Source organism: Bidens hawaiensis, unplaced genomic scaffold, assembly GCF_021521415.1.
Source record: "Bidens hawaiensis isolate Kalapana, Puna unplaced genomic scaffold, B.hawaiensis_p1.1 tig00419434_1, whole genome shotgun sequence".
Taxonomy (NCBI): domain Eukaryota; kingdom Viridiplantae; phylum Streptophyta; class Magnoliopsida; order Asterales; family Asteraceae; genus Bidens; species Bidens hawaiensis.
The window spans coordinates 746,051-769,639 of NW_027504859.1; the positions used below are offsets into that span (position 1 = coordinate 746,051).

Below are 23,589 nucleotides of genomic sequence, written 5' to 3' on the forward strand. Positions count from 1 at the left end.
GCGCGAGAGCGAGTTCAGTTCTTGTCGGGTTTGGGTTTGTAAGCGATTAGTTGGTCTAGTTTAAGTTAAACCAAATTGTTCCTCTATCCTTGGTTGCGTAGTATTCGTTTCCATCAGGGTCGTGTGTCGGTGAGTCCGAGAGGAGAGTCGGCATTAGAACACCTTAGCATTCGCTTCCCGGTTTGTTCTTAAAATCAATTAAGTGTAAGTTAGGGTTTGTTAGTGAGACCGAGAGGTGATCTAGCTTTCTTGAGAGAACCTTAGTTGTGTCATCCTTAGATACCGGTGTCGTGAGATCATTCAATCCATTAGCTTGTTAGACCTTCAATATGATTCCTACCTAGGTAGACGTTTTCTCCAATTGCAGTTTGATATGCGAAAAAATATATATAAATAAAACACAAATCGCAACTAAGCTTTAAAAAAACCAAACAACATATCCTAGTTCACACAAACGGCAAGTGTACCGGTCGCGTGTAGCAAAGAAAAGGAAAGTCCGGATATCGAACTCGAAGACACGTGAGAACGGCTCAGATTATAAACCCCAATCCAAGTCCTACCTTAATAACTAATTGATTTTATAATTTTTTATTTATCTTTTTTTTTTTAATAATTTAACTAACTTACTTAACTTAACGAAACTAACAAGAAAACTTAACGGAACTTAACGGCACTAACGAAGCTCTCAAATATGATGAAGGAGAACCACCTAGGTAAGGTATCTTAACGACTATCAACGACGCTCAGGTGACAACGGACAGAAAACTTAACGGAACTTAACGGCACTAACGAAGCTCTCAAATATGATGAAGGGGAACCACCTAGGTAAGGTATCTTAACGACTATAAACGACGCTCGGGTGACAACGGACACATAAAATCGGGTTCTAAAGATGATCTCACTAGGCAATAATAAGGGAAAATAGGTCCCCACGGTCAGTTTTACTAAAGACCCTTAAAAACGTCTAGAAAAGAGGATAAAGCCGATTGATTTTCTAAGTAACCAATTGATTTATTACTTGATCCGTATCAAAATCACAAATTCCTCTAAAGCTCGTAAGCCTAACAAACCTAGGGAATAAGGGGTAATTCAATATTAAAGATTAAATAACCTGGCTTACAACATAACCTAATCAACGGCTAGGAAACCGCACGTGGTCTCGCAACGGCTAACTAAATCGACTAGACCAAAAAGATAAACCAACTCCTAATGTCTTGGTCCAACTAAAAGGAGATGAACTATTGAGATAAACAACTCTAACCAATCAAACCCTATGGTGACGTCTACCACAAATAACCAAAAACATCAAGTAATTAATCTAACATGCAATCCTAAACCAAACACGAAACTAATTCATGTATATATAATATCACACGGGGTTTAATAAATATAATATTGACCAAACTCAATAACAATCATAGAATAAAATCACAATAATATGAACTTGACAATAGAAAATCAATTATATGTTCGTTACTCAACCCAAAACAACCGTCAACACATCGTCAATCAACCAAACCTAAATACTTCTAATAAATTTAGCTACTCATAATAATCATAATACTAGCCAAATCAAAACTAGTAGCATAAGTCATCATGGCAACCTTTGAATAAACTAAAACAATAATTAATAACAAAATATAATACCCTCTTTTTCCTTCTGATTTGTCCGCTCCAATCAAGAGATGATATGAATAATATTGCTTTGGAATTAATTACTCTTTCCCAATTCAAAAATTATGTCACACTCCTTCTGCCAACACAATCCTCTCGTTTCTTGTTTTTTTCTTTATGCTTCAAGAGAGAGTAATTCAATTGTTACGGCTCTGCTTGTGTCCACGGCAAATAGGGTTTTTTACTTTATATATTAATTTCAATTCTTGCATCAAAGGTTCCACCACCGACTTTTTAATTCTCCTTTCATTCTTATGGCCCCCTTTTCTTGTAAGCTGCTCCATAACATCCATTCATCTTTTTATTTTTCTAGTGGGCCCATATCAATTATGTCCTACAATACAGTAACTAAACGAACTGAGTAATTTGCTCAATTTAAGTTGGTGACCAATTATTTTATGGTATTTTATATTCTATTAAAAATATAAGAGCACACATTTGTTTCTTTTTGTTATAGAACTTTACTTGTTATACTTAACTATGACCCAGATGTTTTATTACTTATTAACTCATAGGTATAATATAAGATTTTTAATCACAAAATTTTAAGATATTTGAAAACACGCTTGTCGGTCAAAAGTTTAGTATAAATACTCTTTGTTAGCACGTTGTCTCTTGACATCCAAACTTTAAATATGAACCAACTAGACGAATTATTAGATAAAACACAACCCCAAAACCACTCAAAGGTGTAGGAAATAATTATATTATAATATGTATATTTTAGACCACATCACAGTTAAGTCTCTAAGTTTCATTACATGTTTCGTCAAGTTAAGTTAAGTTTATTAATTCAGTCAAAGTAAATTAGGTCAAGTAGTTTAATTATTTAAAACCAATTTAAAAAAATATTATTCTTAGGAATGTCTTGTCTTGGGTGTAGTTATCATAGACGTTCTCACGTGTCCTTGTGTTCGATACTCGGACTTCTTAGGTCTATACTACTTGTGATCGGTACACTTGCCGGTTGTGTGTGGATTCATTAGGAGTTTCGTTTTATAAATTTAAAGCTTAGTTGTGAGTTCCATAGAAATAGCACTCGTTAGACACACATCAGACGCCCATTTATTTTGGGGAAAAAAAAACACTCGTACTGGCGTTATTTTTGTGGTTCATGTCCGGTCCGTGTTGTTTCTGTGATTCAGTTTTGGCTGTCACTGATGTTCCCAGTCAGCCGCCGGAGTTTTTGAATGGTTTAAAAAGTTTTAAGACTGCTGTCGCCTTGGATGATAAATATGTTTTTTTTTAGGTTTTGATGCAAAATATTTAATAATTTTTTTGTAATAACATTTTTAGTAGTTCCATAATTTATCAAAAGGATAAGAAAAAGATAAGAGAACTTCAAATTCTGAATTTAACCTTCCTTCACGCATTGACGATTAAATGTTTAGCCGTCTTGATCTCACATTATATAGTGAAGGAAGTGGTATCAAAGAAGAGTTGAGTTATTATACAAATGCCAATAAAATGAAAGGCCAATAAAATGAGAAGCGTAAAAAGCTATAATTAATTCACATGTGTCAAATATGGACAAAAGAAAAAATGGTATAAAAGTAATAGTACATATTTTCTCTCTACACATGCAAGCCACATGTTAATTCCTCAATCATTTTAAAATGTACATGACTTTTTCATATGATATTTTTTAAAATAAAATTCACCATAATAACAAGCGTTTTTTATCTTTAATATGAATATGATTTTGTTATATAAAAATAAAAATAAATTTACGTCATTGTGTCTTTTTGCTTACCATTGTGTATTTCTGTTTGCCAATGTGTTTTTTTCGGCACTGTGTCTTTCAACTGATTATTGTGTTTTTTTAAATACTGATAACACCGTTGTGTAATAATAAGTAAATATAATGAAAAATACCAAGAAATTATTTAATACATAAAACACAATAATGAATACATATTACACAATAACCTGAAACGTAAAACACAATAATGAATACATATAACACAATGACCTGAAACGTAAGACACAATGATATATACATATAACACAATGATCTGAAACGTAAAACACGATAGAATCTACATATTATACATGACTTGAACGTAATACAGAATGAACATAATACTATTTTTCTCAATTAAAGTGAATGTTGAACACAATGACTAAAACACAATTATAAGTAGAAAGACAAATGTTAGCATAAAGACACAATGACGAACTATAAGACACAATTATGTAATCTTTGTTATAGATTTTATCTTTAATACGAGTAACAATTGAAAAACACAATAAACAAAATTTATAACATAATGCATAGAAAAACTCAATTAAAAAACACAACAGACAACAAATAACACAATATAAAAAAACCCACTAACGTTTTTTTTTAATTTTTATAACAATATGATCATCATATTAAAGATAAAAAAATGTTTGTTTTTATGGTAAAAAACATTTCTAAAACAAATATCGTATGAAAAAGTTATAGACGTTTTAAAATGATAGAGGAATTGACATGTGCCTTGCATGTTGAGCGTATAAAATCATCATAAGTGAGTTATTACATTCGGGTTGAGTTCAAATAAGAAGTATATTTTTCCTAACAAGGGTAAAAAGGAGGGCACTTTAATCCATCCAAATAAAACCCAACAATTTTGAAAAAAAACCCAATGAAACCCCTTTCATCTTCTCTCATTCTTCACCACTACACAACCACCATATTCCTCAGCCACCACCTTCTCATCCACCTCTGCCGCCTGCAACCTCTGTCACCTCGAGTCCCACCGACGCCACCTATGTCACACAATTCTGTCACCCACCTCTTCAACCTCCGACGTCACCACTAGGCCAACCACCATCACCCACCACAACACCGACACCGAATCAAACCAGCTCGTTAAAAAAACTTCACTAGAATTTGAAACCCTGCCGCCACCGGTGGATCTCCGTTTGAAGCGGTTAACCTCCGTCACATGGTACACCTCTTAAACATTATCACCAACGTAATTTCCCCGAGATACTGGCAATCGCCGCCACTGCAGGGCTGATGCTCGCTATGCGCTTTTGTGATTGTGTTTTTCAGGAGATACGTTGAAAGAAAAGAAAATGGCGGAAATGGGATTGCAATCTGGGCCACATACACTTCTTTTAAAAAGTTAAAACAATATGGCTAAGCCCACTAATACCATGAGTAGTCATAACTCTCCATCTCCAGGCATTATGCGTCACGTGGCGCCCAGTCAGAGTTATGATTTTTTACAAAAACAGGGTGTAGTCATAACTCTCCAGCCCCAGGCGTTATGCGCCACATGGCGCTCAGTCACTTTTACACTTTTTTTTAAATTTTTTAATAAGAATAATCAAATAACAATAATATTATTAAATAAATATTACATTAATCCTACCGGGATATTGCCAATAGCCGATTTTTCAAAACCCGGTCATACCCAAACCCGGATATTTGAAAAACCCGATTTATACACCTCTAGTAAGTACTATGAGACTATGGGTCAAACAAAAACAAGGCCATATCAGCCCAAACTAACACACTAAAAACCGGCCCATAAAAAACCATTCATTACGTACTTACATATGCCAATCAAAACCCTAAAACCACACCATCTGTATATCACCAGCAGCCGCCTCATTTCCACCTTCATTCACTCACTCAAAACCTTAATAACCCTAACAACAACAACCATGGCAACACCACCACCAAACTCCATCCAATGCTTCGACCGGAAGAAAACCGCCGTGGCCATAACCCACTGCAAGGTAATATATAACGGCTCCAACGGTAATATATAACAGCTCTTTTTTTGATATTGGAGCCAATTCTCGCGTTGTATATATAACGTTCAAAAAAAATAGCCAAAACGCCGGGCGGGGGGGAGGGGACGGTGTGCCGCCGACGTTATACCCTAAAACGGGCCGGACAATGCACGACTACGAATGATCTAATGATTATCAATATCACCTACCCATAACATGAAATAAAACACAACTATATTTAAAATACAATTAGACTAAAAACACAACGATCTAAACATTGTTAAATAAACACAACAAAAAGACATATAACACAATGTATGGAAACACATTGACAAAAACAATAACTAAAATCTAAAATAAATTTTCAACTCAAAAACACAATGATAAGGAAAAAAACACTATGTAAACACATAATGACGAGAACCTAAAACACAATATATAAAAAACCCATTAAATTTTTAAAATTTTTTATAACAATATGATACTCATATTAAAGATAAAAAAACGCTTGTTATTAAGACGAACTTTTTTTTCAAAAAAAGATGTCGTATAAAAAAGTTATGCACGTATTAAAACGATGAGAAAATTGACATTTATTTTGCATGTGAGGAGTGGAAATCAAACGTACCCCCCCATGTACTTGTCATACCCCCTCCCTTAGACATTTAATTCATTTAACAAATTTATCAGACATATTAATACCCTTTAATGTTTTTTTTAAAGCTTATCATAATAGTAATATTGATTTCAGCTTCTAGGTTCCAAAGCTTCGTTTTTAGCAGGATTGGCTTTACTGTTCAAAAGGGGGTTGCGGCGCAGCTTGTTGCCCGTTTGCCTGCCACTTTATTGTAATCGTTTTATAGTAAATTATATAAAACTTCGATTGTGAAAAAAAAATATTGATTATTTTTTGTAAAGCTTTTTTTTTCTCCTTTTATGTTTATTATTCTTTATCGTAATAATATTAATTATCATTATAAAATATATTTAAAGAAATATTGATATATTCTTTTTATAAAAACGATAAAATGATTGGTATATTTTTATCGTATTATATATCTCCCGTCCGACCAAAAAAAATAATCTTTTGAGTATATTTTGTTAGATTCAGGCGTATAAAATTATTGTCAATTTGTTGATTAAATCGATGTTGTTTAATAAACAGTTTTTCTGTTATGTTTGAAATGATATGGTGCATCACATTAGAAAAAGAAAAAAAAACCTTCGATGTTTTTTACAAAAACAATTATTTTTATGTCATTAAAAACTTTTTTTTATAATATGAAAAAAAGGATAAGAAAAACTCTTTACAAAATAAAAAAAAAACTTTTTAAAATAATAAAGATAACAAAATAGTAAGGGAAAAACAAAAAGGTTTAAATCGTATTAATGCAAAACTTCAGGGAGGGGTACGTTTAGTAAAATTGAAGGGGAGAGAGGTACCTTTAGCAGCACCCTTCCTTTTTTGTTATTTCCCTTGTTTTATACTTAATTTTTTCTCAAATTAATCTCAACCATTCAAATTTAAAATTAATGATATAGATTACTTTTTATCATTCTTACAAAGAGCATACTTCTTATTATAACTTGACCCTATTACATTCATGTCATTCTCATTAATTTTTATTCTTAAATTAACCCTCACCATTCAAATTTAAGATCAATGAATTAGATTTCTTTTCACTCTTCTTATTTGTTGTACTTTGTATTTTAACCTTACCCATCAAAGAAAATCTCTTTAAAAAAAAGATAATAGTAAAATATGATTTTGGAAATTATAAATGTAACCTATACTACTTTTGTGGGTTTAAATTGTAGATATAACAACAGTAATGTAAGGCCCCGTTACCGGATCCCTACTTTTGACGTTGGGTTTACTCATAAACGCAGTTCTAAATATCAGAGTTAATTAAAATATTCGCGGAATATTAAAAACTTTCATAAACATTACAATTAAATTCATAACTTTGTCTTTAGCGAACATATTGTCTTTCAAATCAAAACATTAATTAAAAGCGTCTTAAGTCTTCAGATGCTAGACTCTTTATTCTTCTGCCATGTGCCCCCGCTCAAGCCAGTTGTCTCATTCTACTCACCTGCGTGCATACTAAAAGTCAGCTACGCTGAGTGAGTTCTAGTTAATCATACCACATACAACATATTCATAACTACATACTTTCGTACATACTTCATACTTGCCTAACCATACCTTACTTTTTAAAGAGCATTACGCCCTATAACCTTCGCATATATTATTAGGGTGTGCAACCCTTTAACCGTCGCATATATTATTAGGGTATGCAGCCCTTTATCCTTCGCATATATTATTAGGGTATGCAACCCTTTAACCTTACCTTACCGTTCATTATCATATCCATACATTTAATACCATACATATCATAGTCGTACATACTTCCTTATTCACATACACATATCATACATATTACACTGTACTTGCCTTAACAATACGTGCAATACCCGAAGGTCGTTCACGTACTGTCAAGCTTACACACATAACTATCACAATTGCCATTTAAGGCATACACTTACCATTTCAGGTATGTGTATTAACATTCACGTCGAGTATGCACACAGCCCGAAAACATAACAAAGAAATGGGGCTAGAAACTCACCTGAATGCGGTTACGTTCACCGTTAATAGTTATTCCATTCTTGAGCTATGCACGGCTAACTGTATAATATTTACATGTATCAATTAACTATTACTACTCATATCGTATTCCTATCTTTATATAACCCACAACAAACGGGGGTCCGGGGGCAGCGCCCCTGGCAGCGGGGTTCTAGGGGCGGAAGCCCCTAGCGGGGTCCAAGGGACAGAGCCCCTGGCTGGGGTTAAGCTGCCAGGTCAGCTTGGAAAAATTTTATTTTCATTAACTGTTCTTAACACATTTTCCATTAGGATTTTGAATTATTTTCTAATTTGCTAACTCATTTTCTTTAACGAATTAAGCCTAATTCGATAGCTAATTCGTTATCCTTTAATATGATTCGTTATGTTTTCTTCCTTAATTCGTTAGCTTAATTCGTCATCTTATCCTCTGATTCGCCATTCCAATTCGTTATCTGCACATGACTCGATTCGTGTTCTAATTCGTTATTGGAGCTTAGCGAACTGGTGAGTAACGATTCACTTGGTTCGTTACCTGGTTCACCATCCTAGTTCGTTAGTCTACTTCGTTAACTTGATGTAACGAACCGGGTGAGCTAATTCGCTACCCGAACATGACGAATTGTATCAATCTTAACGAATCATCCCTGTTCTTATCCAGAGTCAAAGCCAAAATTGCCAAGAACACGAATCAGTCAACATATACCAGATCTACAATTAAACCTTCATTTCTCAACAAAATATCACGATTTGGGTATCAATGAACTCGGAATCATAGCGCCTACAATCCCTAGGTGTCCAATAGGCCAAACATTCACGTTTACAGGGTGCGATTTGGGCGTACATATACGGGTTTTTTTAGGTTAACAATTAACCCATCAAATGTTAATCAATTTCCATAAGATTTGTTGTTTCGGATTCGTTTATAACAAACTAACACAGATCTATGATTACCCAAACCAAACCGAACCTATATGAACAATTTCTAAATATAAATGTACCTTAAACGAGTCGGTATACGAACACGAGCTGGTCTTTGATGTTGTTTTGGTCCGTCACGACGTTCCAGTACCAACAAGATCGGGTTTTCGCCTTCGGATATTGGTTCGGGTTTGTGTGTGTTTTTGATGGTGTAGGCTAGGGTGTAGAGATGGATAAAAATGGAAAGGTTTAGGGTTTAAGGGGTATTTATACTCTCTTAAGCCCATGGACCTAAGACCTATTCCATATTTTATTCTATCTTTAAGTTCCAAGCCCATCATCATATAGTTTATTTATCTAAACCGACACACGACACTTTGACGAATAAACGAAATTCCATTTATTTATTATAATCAAAAGCAGGATGTTACAAGTAATTATAGGTTGAATATTAGTTAGACGTCAACCATTACTTATTAGTTACCTTTTACCCAAAAAACAGAAATCATGACATCGTAGGCATTCGTATTCAAACCAGTGTTGTAAAAGTCGGATTCCAAGGTCTTGGAATCGGCAATTCCAAAGTTCCCGGACATCAACCTTGCCGCCTTTTCCCAACTCGGCCACCATTACTCGCCAAGGTCCAACTCGGTCAAAAGTCGGAGTACTAGGGATTACTCGGCCTCCAAGGTCAACTCGGCCACAATTTTTTATATATTTTTAATTTTTTATATATTTTTAATTTTTTTTATTTTTTAGTAAAAAAATAAAAATAACAACAAAACATGAATTTTTTGAATATTGTGTTTTTTTCATATGAATTATGCTTATTTTGACATGAATTATGCTTATTTTGACATATATATAATATCCGATAATTATTTTATGCTATATTTATCATGGTCGAGTACAAGCTGAGTACTCCCCGACCCCGAGTACTCTGAGTACTCCCTACAAGGGGGTCGGCCGCCTAAGGACCGCCTAGCGAATTTTACAACATTGATTCAAACGCATGATTGAGGGACGAAAGGTCGCCACACCATCAATAAGTGAAGTGATCGATACCAAGCCTAACATGGCTGTAGCTTTGTAGGACAACTGTGTGAGTTTGATGCATCAATCAAACATGTTACAATAATAGACTTCTATGAGTAATCTAAAACCGAACTAATTAGATAGTCACATCGTCAATGGCTCGGTATGTACATTCACACGAATATGTCTTTCTATTGATCAAGAACAGATGTAAAAGATATTATAGGTGTTCTGTCGGGTTGAAAAAAGGCAAACCACAACAAATCACTATGTATGCGAATTGATTATATTTTATACAAATTTATGGCTAACTTTTTTTTTAGTTTTTTTAAATAATATAAAAGATCACATGGAGTTGAAAAATATATGACATTACTCTTCTTTTGATTTCAAAAAGCAAACAAATAAATCTTTGTATTTTCTAAGATGATACCTTGGTAATCAATGCGACTTTGTTATAGTTTGGCGGAGTTTGCATTTTTAAGTTTGAAGGTTTTAGTAAACGAGTTCAACTCTAAGGTCTTAGCGAAATGGGAGTGTCGGGTCAACCGAGAGATGGAACACATATAAGTTGGTTTTTTGGAAAACCTAAAACGGGTTTTGATAAAAAAAATTGAACTCAGGTTAAATTTCTAAGTTGCCCGAAAACGTAACACTATATCAGTATGGGAAAAATACCCAAAATGTCCACTATAAAACCACCGGTATGTCAGTTTTACAAATCCTAGTCGCCTGAATTGTAAGCCGATAAAATCAAGACACCTATAAGCAATGTGTTTGGTCCGACCATTTTTAAACCCATCCGATCATCTTTAAAAAAATTCGACGGTTTTAAAAAAAAATGTTGGCAGCACAATTTTGATTGTGCAGATATCAGGGGCGGCAACAAGTAACAATGGTGGCGGTTAATGGTGGCTGTGTGCTCCGACCACAACAAGTAGAAGCGAATCAGGCGAGATATTATTAATCTAATAATATCTGACGAACCCTAAGTGAATCAAAAACATCAACAATTTATGCTCCACAACCTATATCCACTTTAGTAAAAACAAAATTCTGATATTTAAACATCCTGAGACCCCTCATATGGCTAAGCACGATTTTATGGTACAACGCCTCATTTTCTAGGAGTTATGGATAAGATGCAGAAATAGTGAGGTCCGACACGATTTAAACGAAACTGTGAGAACGACCATTTATTGTTCAAAATTGTGAGGACCGCCCTCTTATTGTTCAAGATGGCGAGGACGCTATTTTTTTGAAGATGGTAAGGACTAACTGTTTATTGTTGAAGATTAATGTAAGGACTGCCGGTTTACTAGTGGACATGTGAGCTCAATTAAAATGAATTGCAACAAACAACCCTCGAGTTTACTTGAGTTTGAGCTCAATTAATATATTTGAAGTTAAAATCAACCTAGAATTGACATGCTATTGATAGTCATGAAAATTATAGCACAATCCATCAATACTACACTCGGACAAAACAAACTTCGTTCAAGAGTTCACATGAACTCTCACTAGTTTTATATATTGACTAACATTTTATAAAACTTCTACTTGTTTGCAATCTGGTTCAACTAATTAGATAGGAGGAGGTTTAAGCTTCCATTTATCACCTTGGAGGAAGTTCTTGACGGAATACACATTAACATGATCAGGCGGAATCCGGTTACTCCACTTCACCCTTCCCCCCAAATCCGACCCCTTACCGCTATTATTAAACTCCCCATAATAAAGCGTCTTCAACGCGAAATCATCCTTCCATGGCATCCACCCTTGCGGTGCGATCAACGCCTCCATCTTGCAACCAATGAACACGGTCCTTGAAAACTCCTTCCATGGCCTTCCAAGAAAGTTCTTGTGGACTTTCGGGTTGCTGTTGTACAACTTCATGTACTCTTCGGTTCCATTGATGGAACAATTTTGGAACACAAAACCCGTTGACTCAGCGGGATCGATGCGACCCTGTGCGGTTATAACGTTTTCCTCGCCCTTCTCGGGCGTCACTAGACGTGGACGAACCAAGATGGTACAATTCTGGAAGATGGCAGCCGCGTTGCCGAATATGAAATCGATGTTGCCTTGTATACGACATCTTTTGTAGATTTGGCGAAGTGAGCGAACGTAAAGCGTGTCTTGGTTACTTATGAATTCACATTCCTCGATAATAGATTGGTCGCTGTCGGAGCGGAAGGCCACGGCTTGGTGTGCATCAGGCCCCGCGGTGTTCTTTATGGTTAAACCTTGTGCCATGAAGTGGTCGGCAAAAACCGCTGTCTCAAATAAAAGTATATGTAGAATTGAATACATGTGTGAATTTCTAATAAGACACAAATGTTATATGAAATTTACATGCGTGGATATATAACTCACCAAATGTGGCCGTATCATATGTAGAGATTCCAGGCTGACCCACATGCAAAGACCCTTTAATCACTGTTTTATGCATCCCATCTCCGAAAATAACCAAATGCCTCTTCTCAATCCCAACTCTCACCGTCTCCTCATAAACCCCTTTCCGCACTCCTATCACGAACCGCCACCCCTTACTCCAGTCAGGAGACGCGTCCACCGCCTTCTGAATCGACTCGTATTCACAGTCCCCGCCTTTACAAACCGTTATATCAGTACGTACCAACGAAGACGGAATCCCCAGTTCAACATCACCACCACCAGCACCAACACCCTCCCAGAACCCCTCTCTCTCCGTCTTCACCCGCTTCCATGATTTCGTTTCGTTCCCAAACGCCTCGTACGCCAGCATCAAGCTCATTGCATTGCTGGTGTAAGTAGCCAAAACGTCCACAAACACCTGCACTCCAATAGCATTCGGGTCGTTCTCGTCCATGTTTTTAACTACGGACCAACAGTCCTTCATGTAGGTCGATGCTGCGCTTAGCCATGCACGGCCGTTCTTGAACTCGCCACGTGGAAACGCTTCCATTGTTAAGTTGAGACGGTATGCGAAATATTCGAAATGTTCTTTGCATTCGGTGATGCCAGCGGTGTGATTGGGGTATGGATCGGCTGGGGACACGTCGAGTGCCATGGTATGACCTTGACGAAGCAACGAATAGCAGGCGGTTAATGAGGATTTAACGATGTCCATTGCGTTTTCTAATTTAGGATAAGGCTTGAGTGAAGATTCGCATAGTTTTGGGTACAAGGTAATGTTACAAGCTTGTTTGACCAGATCAGGAGTAGATGGTGCATCTTGTGTTGACGGGGGATGGTTGCGGCCGGAGGTGCGGGCGGTTGGGTATGTGGAAATGAGTAGAGTGATGAAGAGAATGAAGATGATAGCCATTGAGTTGGTCCTGGCCATTGGTTTCATGTAATTCAAGATTTATATATAGTGGTGTATCAAGAACACATCAATGCAACTATATCTGATGCGATTTAGAAATGATGATGATGTAATGTAATGTAACGTAGTATTAATAGATCAATAATTGTAGGTTGGGACGGAAGGTCGCCGTCAATAAGTGAAATGAGCAATACCAAGCCGAACATGGTTGTGGCCTCGTGCGATAATTGTGTTAGTTTGCTATATGGAGAGTGTTTACAATAAGATCATCTTCATTGAGACGTAAGTGAGGAATCCAAGTAGAGATGAAAATGTGTTGGGTTTAAGATGGTTTTTAAGTAAATTGTAAAAGTAGCTACTCGGGCGATGGATTGAGAACTAACGATTAATCTGGATTTATTTGACCAGACTTTAATGTATAGTTTTCAGTTATATACACACAAGCACACACATCTTTTTATATGTAATTTTAGTTTATATATACACAAACACAATATGCCCTAAAATTGGCTAGAATATAGTCGGAAACTGCCAAATTTGGTTGGAATCTCACCGGAAATTGTCAATTTTTGCCAGAACCTCATCATAAAACACCAAGTTCGATTAATCTTGATTTTAGCCGGATTTGACCATTAACTGAGTAACTGACCGACTAGCCCAAAGTTAATCACTGTGGTGGGGGACTAGTGTCGGTATTTTTACAACACTGGTTTTAAGTAATTCAAATCACATACCCGATTATGAAAGCCTATTCCAAACCAGAACCATAACCCATTGGGTATTTATCGCGTAATTACTCTTCGTGTATCAGATATATTTGATACCATATATACTTAAACTAAATTGTGTTGGTAGGAACTAAGAATATAATTATGTATATTTTTTTAGCATATATACTTAAAACAAATAAAGGAAAGAAAAACATGTCAGATATATATGGTTCTGTAAACGTGCGTGTTATCGAATAATCGGGTATGCCACCAAATCCCTAACCCCTTCCACACATGCAAAAAATTTTAAAAGCAATCTCCATTGTTCGCTCAGTCAACCCCTCGTAGACTGGCGGGTGTGGCCGGGTTGCCATTTTTTTTTTTGTAATTTTTATTTCATATTTATGTGGAGTGTTTTCTTATTGTGTTTATAACGTGTAACATATGTATTAATGACTTGTAAACTACTACATGTTTAATTTTAAACCATATTACATATAATTTTGTAGAATAAAGTGATATATGTAGCATTTTAGTAAAAAACACATTAATTTATATAACTTTTTACACTATTTTTATTCTAATAGGTATTTGTTTATTATTTATTATAACAAACTAAAAAGTTTTATAAATAATTTGATTTGTTATAAAAATTGTTTGATTATGGAAAATAAGATTAGAATCACGTGAGAATCTTTTAGGAATTGAGAACTATTTTGAAACACTCATTTCTCTACAAACATGTTTTTAAAACAAACTTATATGAGTTTTTTTGTTATTTTTATATTTAACATGTATGTATAATCCTCTTAATATTCAGTTACAAAATATACATATATATGCTAGCATTCTTTTAATTGTACATATATGTATGTCATCAATTTTTTAAATACACACACACATATATATATATATATATATATATATATATATATATATATAAAATACTTGTTTTTCAGTTTTAAATATTTACACACACATGTTCTTCTTTCTATATATATGTATAAATATAAAAAAAGAATATCCTTGAAAATGTTCGTTTTTTGTTATATAAAAAATTGCTTGAAGAGGTATTAGTTTTCCAAAATGATTTTTAAAACTTCTCAATTTCAAAATGGTTCTCTTAAAATTCATACCCTAAGAAAATATATATATAATAGAAACGATTGGAAAGATAAACATATGTAAGGGAGTTTTAAGATTAAAGAGAAATGTGTATTTTGAAAAATGCATGAAAACTTAATACTAATGTTAACAAGACATGTTTGTGGATGTTTTTAAGATTTTTAAGTTCGGGATGGATTTATAGACTTTTGTAAGTGACCTATAACCGAACAAATTAAATAGTAAAATCGTCGATATGTGCGTTCACATGAATTATTTGATCTATGTCTTTCAATTGAAAAGCAGATGTGAAAGATACTGTGGTCATGTAATTGCTACAAGAGAAGTCCCTTCAAAATCATAGTACCATTCTTTCGTGTTGGGTTAAAAAATGGCAAGCCACAACAAATTACTATGTATGTATAGCGCTAGAGTTGGACAATTTGTGGATATAAATGAGTACTGATTATATTTTGAAGCCGAACTTTTTAGTTTGTAAATTTTTAATTTTAATATTCGTATATCACAAACCAAGTGGGGTTAAAAAGTATGATACTATTATTCTTTGGTTTCAAAAGGCAAGCAAACAAATGCATGTATTTCCTAAAATCATGCCTTGGTAAATGGCTAAATGGTAATTAGAACTTTGTCCAAGGTAGGGGCTAGCCTTTTTAAGTTTCAATTACACGCATAGAATACAAAGTTAAAATTTAGAATATCAAAACCTAACATGCAACTCAACCCTACATTCGGAGATGGTTATGAAGCCTTTAGCCTTGCATCTTGATCTTCATGCTCTTGATTATGATGTTGAGGAATGATTTCATGGATCAATCTTGTGATTAGGATGGGTTATGATGGTGGAATATCGCCTCCAAGAAGTCCCCCAACTGATAATTATTGAATGAATTCGACTCTAGGGTTTTTGGGCCTTAAATATGGAAGAAAAATCAATAAAATCACTTTTTTCGTCAGACCAGACCGTAAGCTACGGCCTGGCCACCGTAAGCTACGGTCTGGAGAGACTACTTTACGGTCTGCTAGGCCAAACACTGTTTCCTTCATAGAATCTTCGTTTCAACTCCGTTTTCCTCCCCGTTTGCGGCCACGTATTTGTATTTCAATTCTCTATCACCTCATAGATCATCACTTTCATTTCCACTCCATCATGAATGCTTCAAATTAGCTTCTTTAAGCTCCATTAAGCTTCGCACACCTGTAAACATAAAACCTATCAAAGTATTTGTGTTCGATACATATAAACAAGTAAAACACACAATATAAAACACTTAAGGCGTGTACTTTTACCCTCACATCAGTTGAACGTCTGAATGATAGTGCATAATGACTATTTTACCCCTCTGAGTACTTTGTAATAAATAAAACATATTTGTTTGATCAGAGCTCTGAATAACTATACTGAATGATGAATAATTATATAAGAAAAATATAAAATACCATAGAAAATCCAGATTATACATAAATCCTAAAAATCTATGAAAACATACTAAAATCCATATACAATTCTAATTTTAATCAATTGAAATTAGTTGTGTGGTAAGTGCTATCCGAGCTACATATGGCTAATGTTTTATAGTCCTCAAACAGTCAAGCCCATTTGTTCTTGCATGTAGCTCTTCCTTGCAAAACCTGAAACCAAATAGTAGAAGAATAAAAAGAATGACTTATTCAACGTAACATCTCCACTTTATTTAAACACAAACGAGTCAAAGATTTGTTCAACTATTGTTCAATTAGCATGACCCTTAACTTCTCACAACGGGTGTAACTAGTTATTTAAAGTATACCACTAGTTTTAACATTAAGTAACGGATCTAAATCCCGTTTAAACCATACTATAATAGTTAAGTCATTCACACCTAAAGGTTATGAAAGATAAACTTTACAAATGTAACGGGCCAAAACGACCCATTTACTAATTATGATGTAGGAGCTTGCATAACCCATTTACTTGTACTTTTAAACAGATAACACACCCTCCAATAGTGAATGCAATCAATTTAATTCAGCAATATATGTTATTGATCAAGCCGGTATAAACATCCACCTTTAACTTATTTTTAGATAACTAAATTTGTTGTGCATCGCATTCTGCGCAGCTGTGTTGATCGCCTGATTTGACCCACTAAATGACCTACTTTTCTCTGTTATAAACTTCTACTAAAACTAGACTCCTCAAGGTTTCCAACCATATAAAGAACACTCTAAACAGACACTAGGTTGATTTTATATGATTTTTAACAAAGTCAGCACAGAAGCTGTCAAAAAGCTGCAAAAATTTTAATTATGGTTCTTCCCCAATTCGACCCAAAACTTATTTACATCCCCAATCATGGCTCAAACCAAAAATAAACACTTCTATTATGCTACAAGCATCAAATGTTACATAAGATATCCCAAATCCATTCACATCCCGGATAAAAAGAGTGTGTGATTGAATCACTAGTAAACACAAAATAACAATAATACTATTAATATTGGTACTTACTTGAAGAAACACTAACCGGACCCCGGGCAGATTACTGGTAACCTGGGGGTTAGATAGATGTTTCCCACGAGGGTTTAGACCCAGAGAAGATGGTTCTTCTGATAACCTGGAAAACAGACACCGTGAGCTTGTCACTGAGAAGGGGGGGGGGGTTCCTCCTTGTGACCACCCTCCGGCGTGAGAATCAGACTAGATTGCTCTTTAAATATAAGTGTATATTAAGAGATTGCTAGAGCAGATATCAGGTATAATATGATGATACAAGATAAGATGAGATGGTCATACCATTTGTGGTATTTATAGCCGAAGGTAGGTTTCCAAGGAGGTGTGGCCGGCTGCAACAGTGTTCCTATTCCACCAACAGTGGCCTACGCACGTGCCCTGCTGGTAGTTGGTGGGTAGGCAGCGGCTGATAGTGACCAGGCCTGCTGTGTACTATTCCTTTTCCACCAACTGCCGGCTATGCACGTGGTATGGCAGTAGTTGGTGAGTAGGCAGCGGCTAATAGTGACATATAGTATAGGAGCATGCTGCTCGCCATACTGTTGCCAATAAGCTGTCGTATCTTTAGTCAGATCTTTTTCCCATACCTCGTCAGGTACAGTACAGAAGATCTTCCCATATCGTACGGACTGGCTTACTTGGGCGGGAGTATTCCCCCTCCCGCCCTTGTGCGGGATTGTTCCCGGCTTTGCTCATTCCTTCAGGTGACACTGAATGATTGAGAGCTAAGTGCCTTGTGCGTGTAGCCTTGCTGCGCGGGTGGCCTTCCCTGATGGCTTGTATCCGAAGCTGCGGGAACAGGCGGAGTCCTTCACCATCGGGAGGCATTTCCTGGGGGAACAGCTTGCGTACTGCGCGTAAGGACGTCACGTCTCTGAGCATGGTTGGTCCTGCGGATCCAGTTGGTTTCTGCGCAGACGTCCCTCTTCAAGGTGAGTCTTGCGGGTCCAACTGGGCTCTGCTGGGACCCACCTCTTCAAGTCCCCCCAGTCCAATGTTCTTCTCATGAGTGTTTAATAAAGTGAGGTGAACTTTTGGACTTAAGCAAAGGGTTTTTGAAAAGGGTTTTTTAAGGTTTTCCATGGGGATTCTTCCCGCGGAAGTCCTTGTCACTTGCAGAAATTCCCGAGTTTCCTGCTTGATCTTTGGGTATGATGCGGGTAGGCTGTAACCTCCTCGCAAGTCAGGAGCGTTGAGTCCCACTTGTGTGGATTCTCCGTGAGGTTTTGGTAGTTTTGAACATAGTGATCAATTATGTTAAAACCACCAATTCCATCCAGGAGCTTCAAACAACGTAGTTCTCGACGTTCCCGCTATGCGGGGATGTTATTTCCGTTTCCGCAAGCATTGCCCAGAAGATCCTTCTTGGTTTCAATTCCCAGCGGAGCGCTAGGTATGTGAAGGGTTTTGCCTTAACACTGTACCCGCGCTCGTCTTACGGTTACTTTACTTCCAAGGTATTCCTGGCGTCAATTCCCTGCGGGTGCTAGGTATATGAAGGGTTTTGCCTTTACACTGTACCCGCACCCGTCTTATAGTTACTTGGTTGCCGAGGTATACTTGGCTTCAATTCCCTGCGGGTGCTAGGTATGTGAAGGGTTTTGCCTTAACATTGTACCCGCATCCGTCTTACGGTTACTTGTTTGCCAAGGTTTTCACTGTACCCGCATCCGTCTTACGGTTACTTGTTTGCCAAGGTTTTCTTGGCTTCAATTCCCTGCGGGTGCTAGGTATGTGAAGGGTTTTGCCTTAACACTGTACCCGCATCCGTCTTACGGTTACTTGTTTGCCAAGGTTTTCTTGGCTTCAATTCCCTGCGGGTGCTAGGTATGTGAAGGGTTTTGCCTTAACACTGTACCCGCATCCGTCTTACGGTTACTTGTTTGCCAAGGTTTACTTGGCTTCAATTCCCTGCGGGTGCTAGGTATGTGAAGGGTTTTGCCTTAACACTGTACCCGCATCCGTCTTACGGTTACTTGTTTGCCAAGGTTTTCTTGGCTTCAATTCCCTGCGGGTGCTAGGTATGTGAAGGGTTTTGCCTTAACACTGTACCCGCATCCGTCTTACGGTTACTTGTTTGCCAAGGTTTTCTTAGCTTTAATTCCCTGCGGGTGCTAGGTATGTGAAGGGTTTTGCCTTAACACTGTACCCGCATCCGTCTTACGGTTACTTGGTTGCCAAGGTAAGGGGTATTTTCCCGCTTACTTTTTGATCTTTTTGAATTTTGAATTTTGAAATTCGAAGAGTTGGTTGAAAGATAAGAACAGTCCAAACCTCTGAAACGTCGTGCGACGGTTTTTTCTGACTGTGTCAGGACGTGCAGGAAGTTATGGTGACGTGATAGTACATGGTCATTCCAGACGCTTTTTCAGGCGCGTGGGCGCGATTTTTCGGGCGCGTGGCCGCGAAATTAATGGTATGCGTCCTGTCAACAGCCGTTGCCAGCTTGCTTTTTGCCACGTGTCATAGTTTCATTGCACCTTCGTTTTCTCTCTCTTCCACATTAATTTCATCGCATTAATTGCGATTAGTATATAAAGGGGGAGAGGGTTCTTTGTAATCCACACTTTCACTCTTCTCTTCATCTTCTAAGCGATTTCCGGCGAATACTCAACCTTTTCAGGCAAGCATTCTCCCGAAATCGTTTTCTTCTTCTTTTACAAGATGTCTCGTGATCTCGAATCTACAGCTGATGACAAGAGTACTGCTGGTGAGTGCCAGTGTGCTCTGCCTGGCGATCTGTATCGGTACGTCGTCAGGAAGTTCATGCTCGAGTCTCTCGAGCCTGAGTTTCCTGAACCCCATCAGACGGTGTACGATGCCCCCAGAGGCAAGATCGGGGTTTATGCTGCATTCTTTGTTTATGGGAATCTTAGGTTCCCATTGACAAAGTTTGTTTACCGTGTCCTTGAGAGGCACGGTGTTCATTTGACCGAGTTGCATCCCATGGCGATCGCCAAGATTCGCCACTTCGAGTGGGTGTGCCGGATTTTGGGCATCGAGCCCTATGTCGACCGCCTGATGACCTTCTATACTTGGAGGTGCATCCAGGGGTGGTACACGTTGACAACCCGGATTAAGGGTTTGAAGATCTGCGCAACCGAGCGCAGTCTTCGCTCGTGGAAGCGGGAGTTCTTCTACCTCTCCGCTCGCGCCATCCCCCTTGCCATGAAATTCAAGAACGGGCAAGCACTTCCCAGCCTTCACGCCTCCAACTACCAGGAGGCGGAATGGTTTGCGAAGATATCCCGAGTCCAATCTCCGGTTTACCGGTTTGCGGAGTCCGGGATGGTGATGCTGGGGATGAGCCGGGTGTGGAAGGCTGCGGATGCGCATAAGATCCCAATCGTCCTCGAATACGGTTCGAACTCTGTTCCTTACGGTATGCTTTGTTTCTTTTTGTTGATTTTGAATTTCTTCTAACTTCTTTCCTGTTTATTTCAGAGGGGAACGACTTGCAGTCGCTCCTGAACCCGCGGGAGGCTGACGGTCCCGCTTGGATGGGTACTCGCGCTCTAGACGAGAACGAGTTGCCCATCTTAGAACAAACGGCGGATCGGTTCGTGGAGGTCTATCCGCTAGGCCATGAGATCCTTAGCGCCCGTCGGCCAGATAAGGCGCTATTCGACCCTCGACCCCTCAATGTTGAAACCTCTGCTGGAATTCCTCTAATCGTATGTTCTGATGAGGAATCCGCAGATGGTCCTCCGTTGGTGTGGAAGAAGAAGGCTGCCGGCGGGAAGGGGAAGGAGAAGGTGGCCTCCACTGCCGATCCAGCGCCTCGGTCTGATTCGGAGACCGAGAGCGAAGAGGTGGCGGGGAATCCCGGTGGTGATAAGATCACCATTCCGGAGGCTGTGACAACTGTCACCGAAGAGCCCAGGATGACAACGGTGACCGGCGTGAAGAGGGCGGCTCCATCGGGTTCATCCCCGCCCGTCCGTACTTTCAGGCTCAAGAAAACCCGTAAGTACAAATTTCCTTTTGTCTTTAGCTTCATAGTTTAATATCGTTAACACTTATCTTCTTTACGCAGGCGTGGATGTTGACGCATTCCAGGGTGGAGTGCAGAGTACCTCTCCGCCAATGACGGTAGGCTTGGTCAGCCTACCTGAGGCGTCGACCCAGGCGCCTGCGCCTGCTTCCGCTGGTTCAGTTGCTCACTCCTTTGAGCCGACTGTTCCAGCTGTGATGACGTCACCGCCGGCTGTGAGTGCTATTTTTACAGCATCCTTCACCGAGCCGGCGGTTACTATTGCTGCGGATTCCGCGGCGGCGACCGCGGTGGCTGCTACCATGCCCCCGTCATCGGCAACGACGGCCGATCCATCAGGTACGCATGGGGCTTCTCACCAATCTCTGCCACATTCCCATCTGCCTGACCTCTTGGATGGATTTCCCTTGGGTTCAGGTGATGGGTTCGGCAGCTATCGGCCTGTTATTGACCCTACAGGTGCGTAGGGTTCTTTTGGCCCTTTTCATATTTTTTATTTTTTTTTATTTTTTTTTATTTTTTTTTTATCATCTTTTCCTAACTGCTTTATGTTTTTTGCAGTGTCGGATTCCAATGAAGTGTATGTTCCACGATGGAACATTCGCCGAGGAACAACCCTTCGCACCCCTGTGGAGTGCGTGGAGTGGGCTCGTCACGCTGCTCCCAGTGGTGCGTTGGGGGAAGCCATGGCTAGCTACCAGGAGGGTAGGCTAACCAATGAGCTTCGGGTTCTCCTGGCTCGGATGCAGCCGCGCGTCGAGCTGCTTTGTCGTGAAAACGACAAGTTAAAAGCAGCTCGCCTTAAAGAAGTGGCTCAGGCGCGGGCTGTCCGGGAGGAGAACAAAGGCTTTCCGCAGTAGCTGCGGAAAAGGAGAAGGCCTTCAAGGCCCTCGAGGTTGAAGTTCAGGCTCGACTTGAGGCCCGTTCCAAGGCTGCCCAAGCTGTTAATGAACAGCTTCGGCTGGCTAAGGAAACTGCAAGGAACGCAACCGAGAGGGCCACCAAGGCTGAAGCTGTTGCTGAGCCTCTACGCGTGGAGAATGAAGAGCTTAAAGCCAAATTAGAGGCTCTCCAGTAGGCTCATGATGCCTTGGCGATGGAAGACGCCAAAAAGCTCCAGGAGATCTTGGACCAGAGGGGGGGTGCTTGACCATACTGAGTGGAAGCTAAAGGGCGTCGAAGAGGCTGCGGCTAAAGAAGTGTTGCTTGCCAACCTCAACAAGAGTGAAGCCGAACGCGCCCGTAACGAAGCTCAAGCTGCCCTCCAAGAAGCTCTGGTTGCCAAGGAATGGCTTCTTCGAGAAGCGTTGTCTCAGGTAAGCTTTTCTTGTCTTTACGCTTTTCTTTGTAAATAGAAAAGGTTTTGACACTTGTATATTTTCTTGTAGGTTGTGCATCGAGTCTTTGCTGAGACGTCGTATGACGATGCTATGAGCGCAGCCCTCAACGCTTCTCACGAGGATGGGGAAAAGGTCGGCTTCCTGCTTGGTCTAGGGTTCGTTGAGAAAGGCATCCCGCCTTCCAACTTCCCTTTGTACAATGTTGATACTGAAGCTGTTTACGACCAAGCAGTGAATCAGTACGCCGCCTTCCCGCATCCGGTGGTGGAGAAGGTGAATCAAGTTGCTGCTGCTGATGATGGGTTAGCTATCCTTAAAGCTTTCCTTGAACTGCCACGATCTACTGATGGTGCTGGTCCAAGTGGAAGTGGCCCTGAAGCCTGATCCTGAAGATCCCTTCCCACTGCTAGGATAGATTTAGCTTGTATAGATTTATTTTCTTGTAGGCGGGTAGTTACCCGGCCATTCTTGTAATGAATCGTGAAATATAAATCTTTGTGCGGGTAAGACCGCTACTTTCTCTGGATTCCTTGCTTTATAAACGTTATATGACTTGCATACTTTAGTTTAAATTAGCAATTTTCCAAGTGTAGAATAAGTTAACCTTTGAACGTGGTAGATAATA

At 38.7% G+C, this 23,589-nt stretch overlaps 1 protein-coding gene across 1 annotated transcript; it reads right to left on the reverse strand.

Moving 5' to 3' along the window:
* Positions 1–11,537: 11,537 nt before the first annotated feature.
* LOC143608812 (putative pectinesterase/pectinesterase inhibitor 51) lies at positions 11,538–13,334 on the reverse strand. Its single transcript, XM_077083749.1, has 2 exons — positions 12,371–13,334; positions 11,538–12,270 (listed from the first exon to the last, which is right to left on the reverse strand). The coding sequence occupies exons 1-2, from the start codon at positions 13,329–13,331 to the stop codon at positions 11,579–11,581; spliced, it is 1,653 nt and encodes a 550-aa protein (XP_076939864.1). The 5' UTR covers positions 13,332–13,334; the 3' UTR covers positions 11,538–11,578.
* Between the last annotated feature and the right edge of the window lie 10,255 nt (positions 13,335–23,589).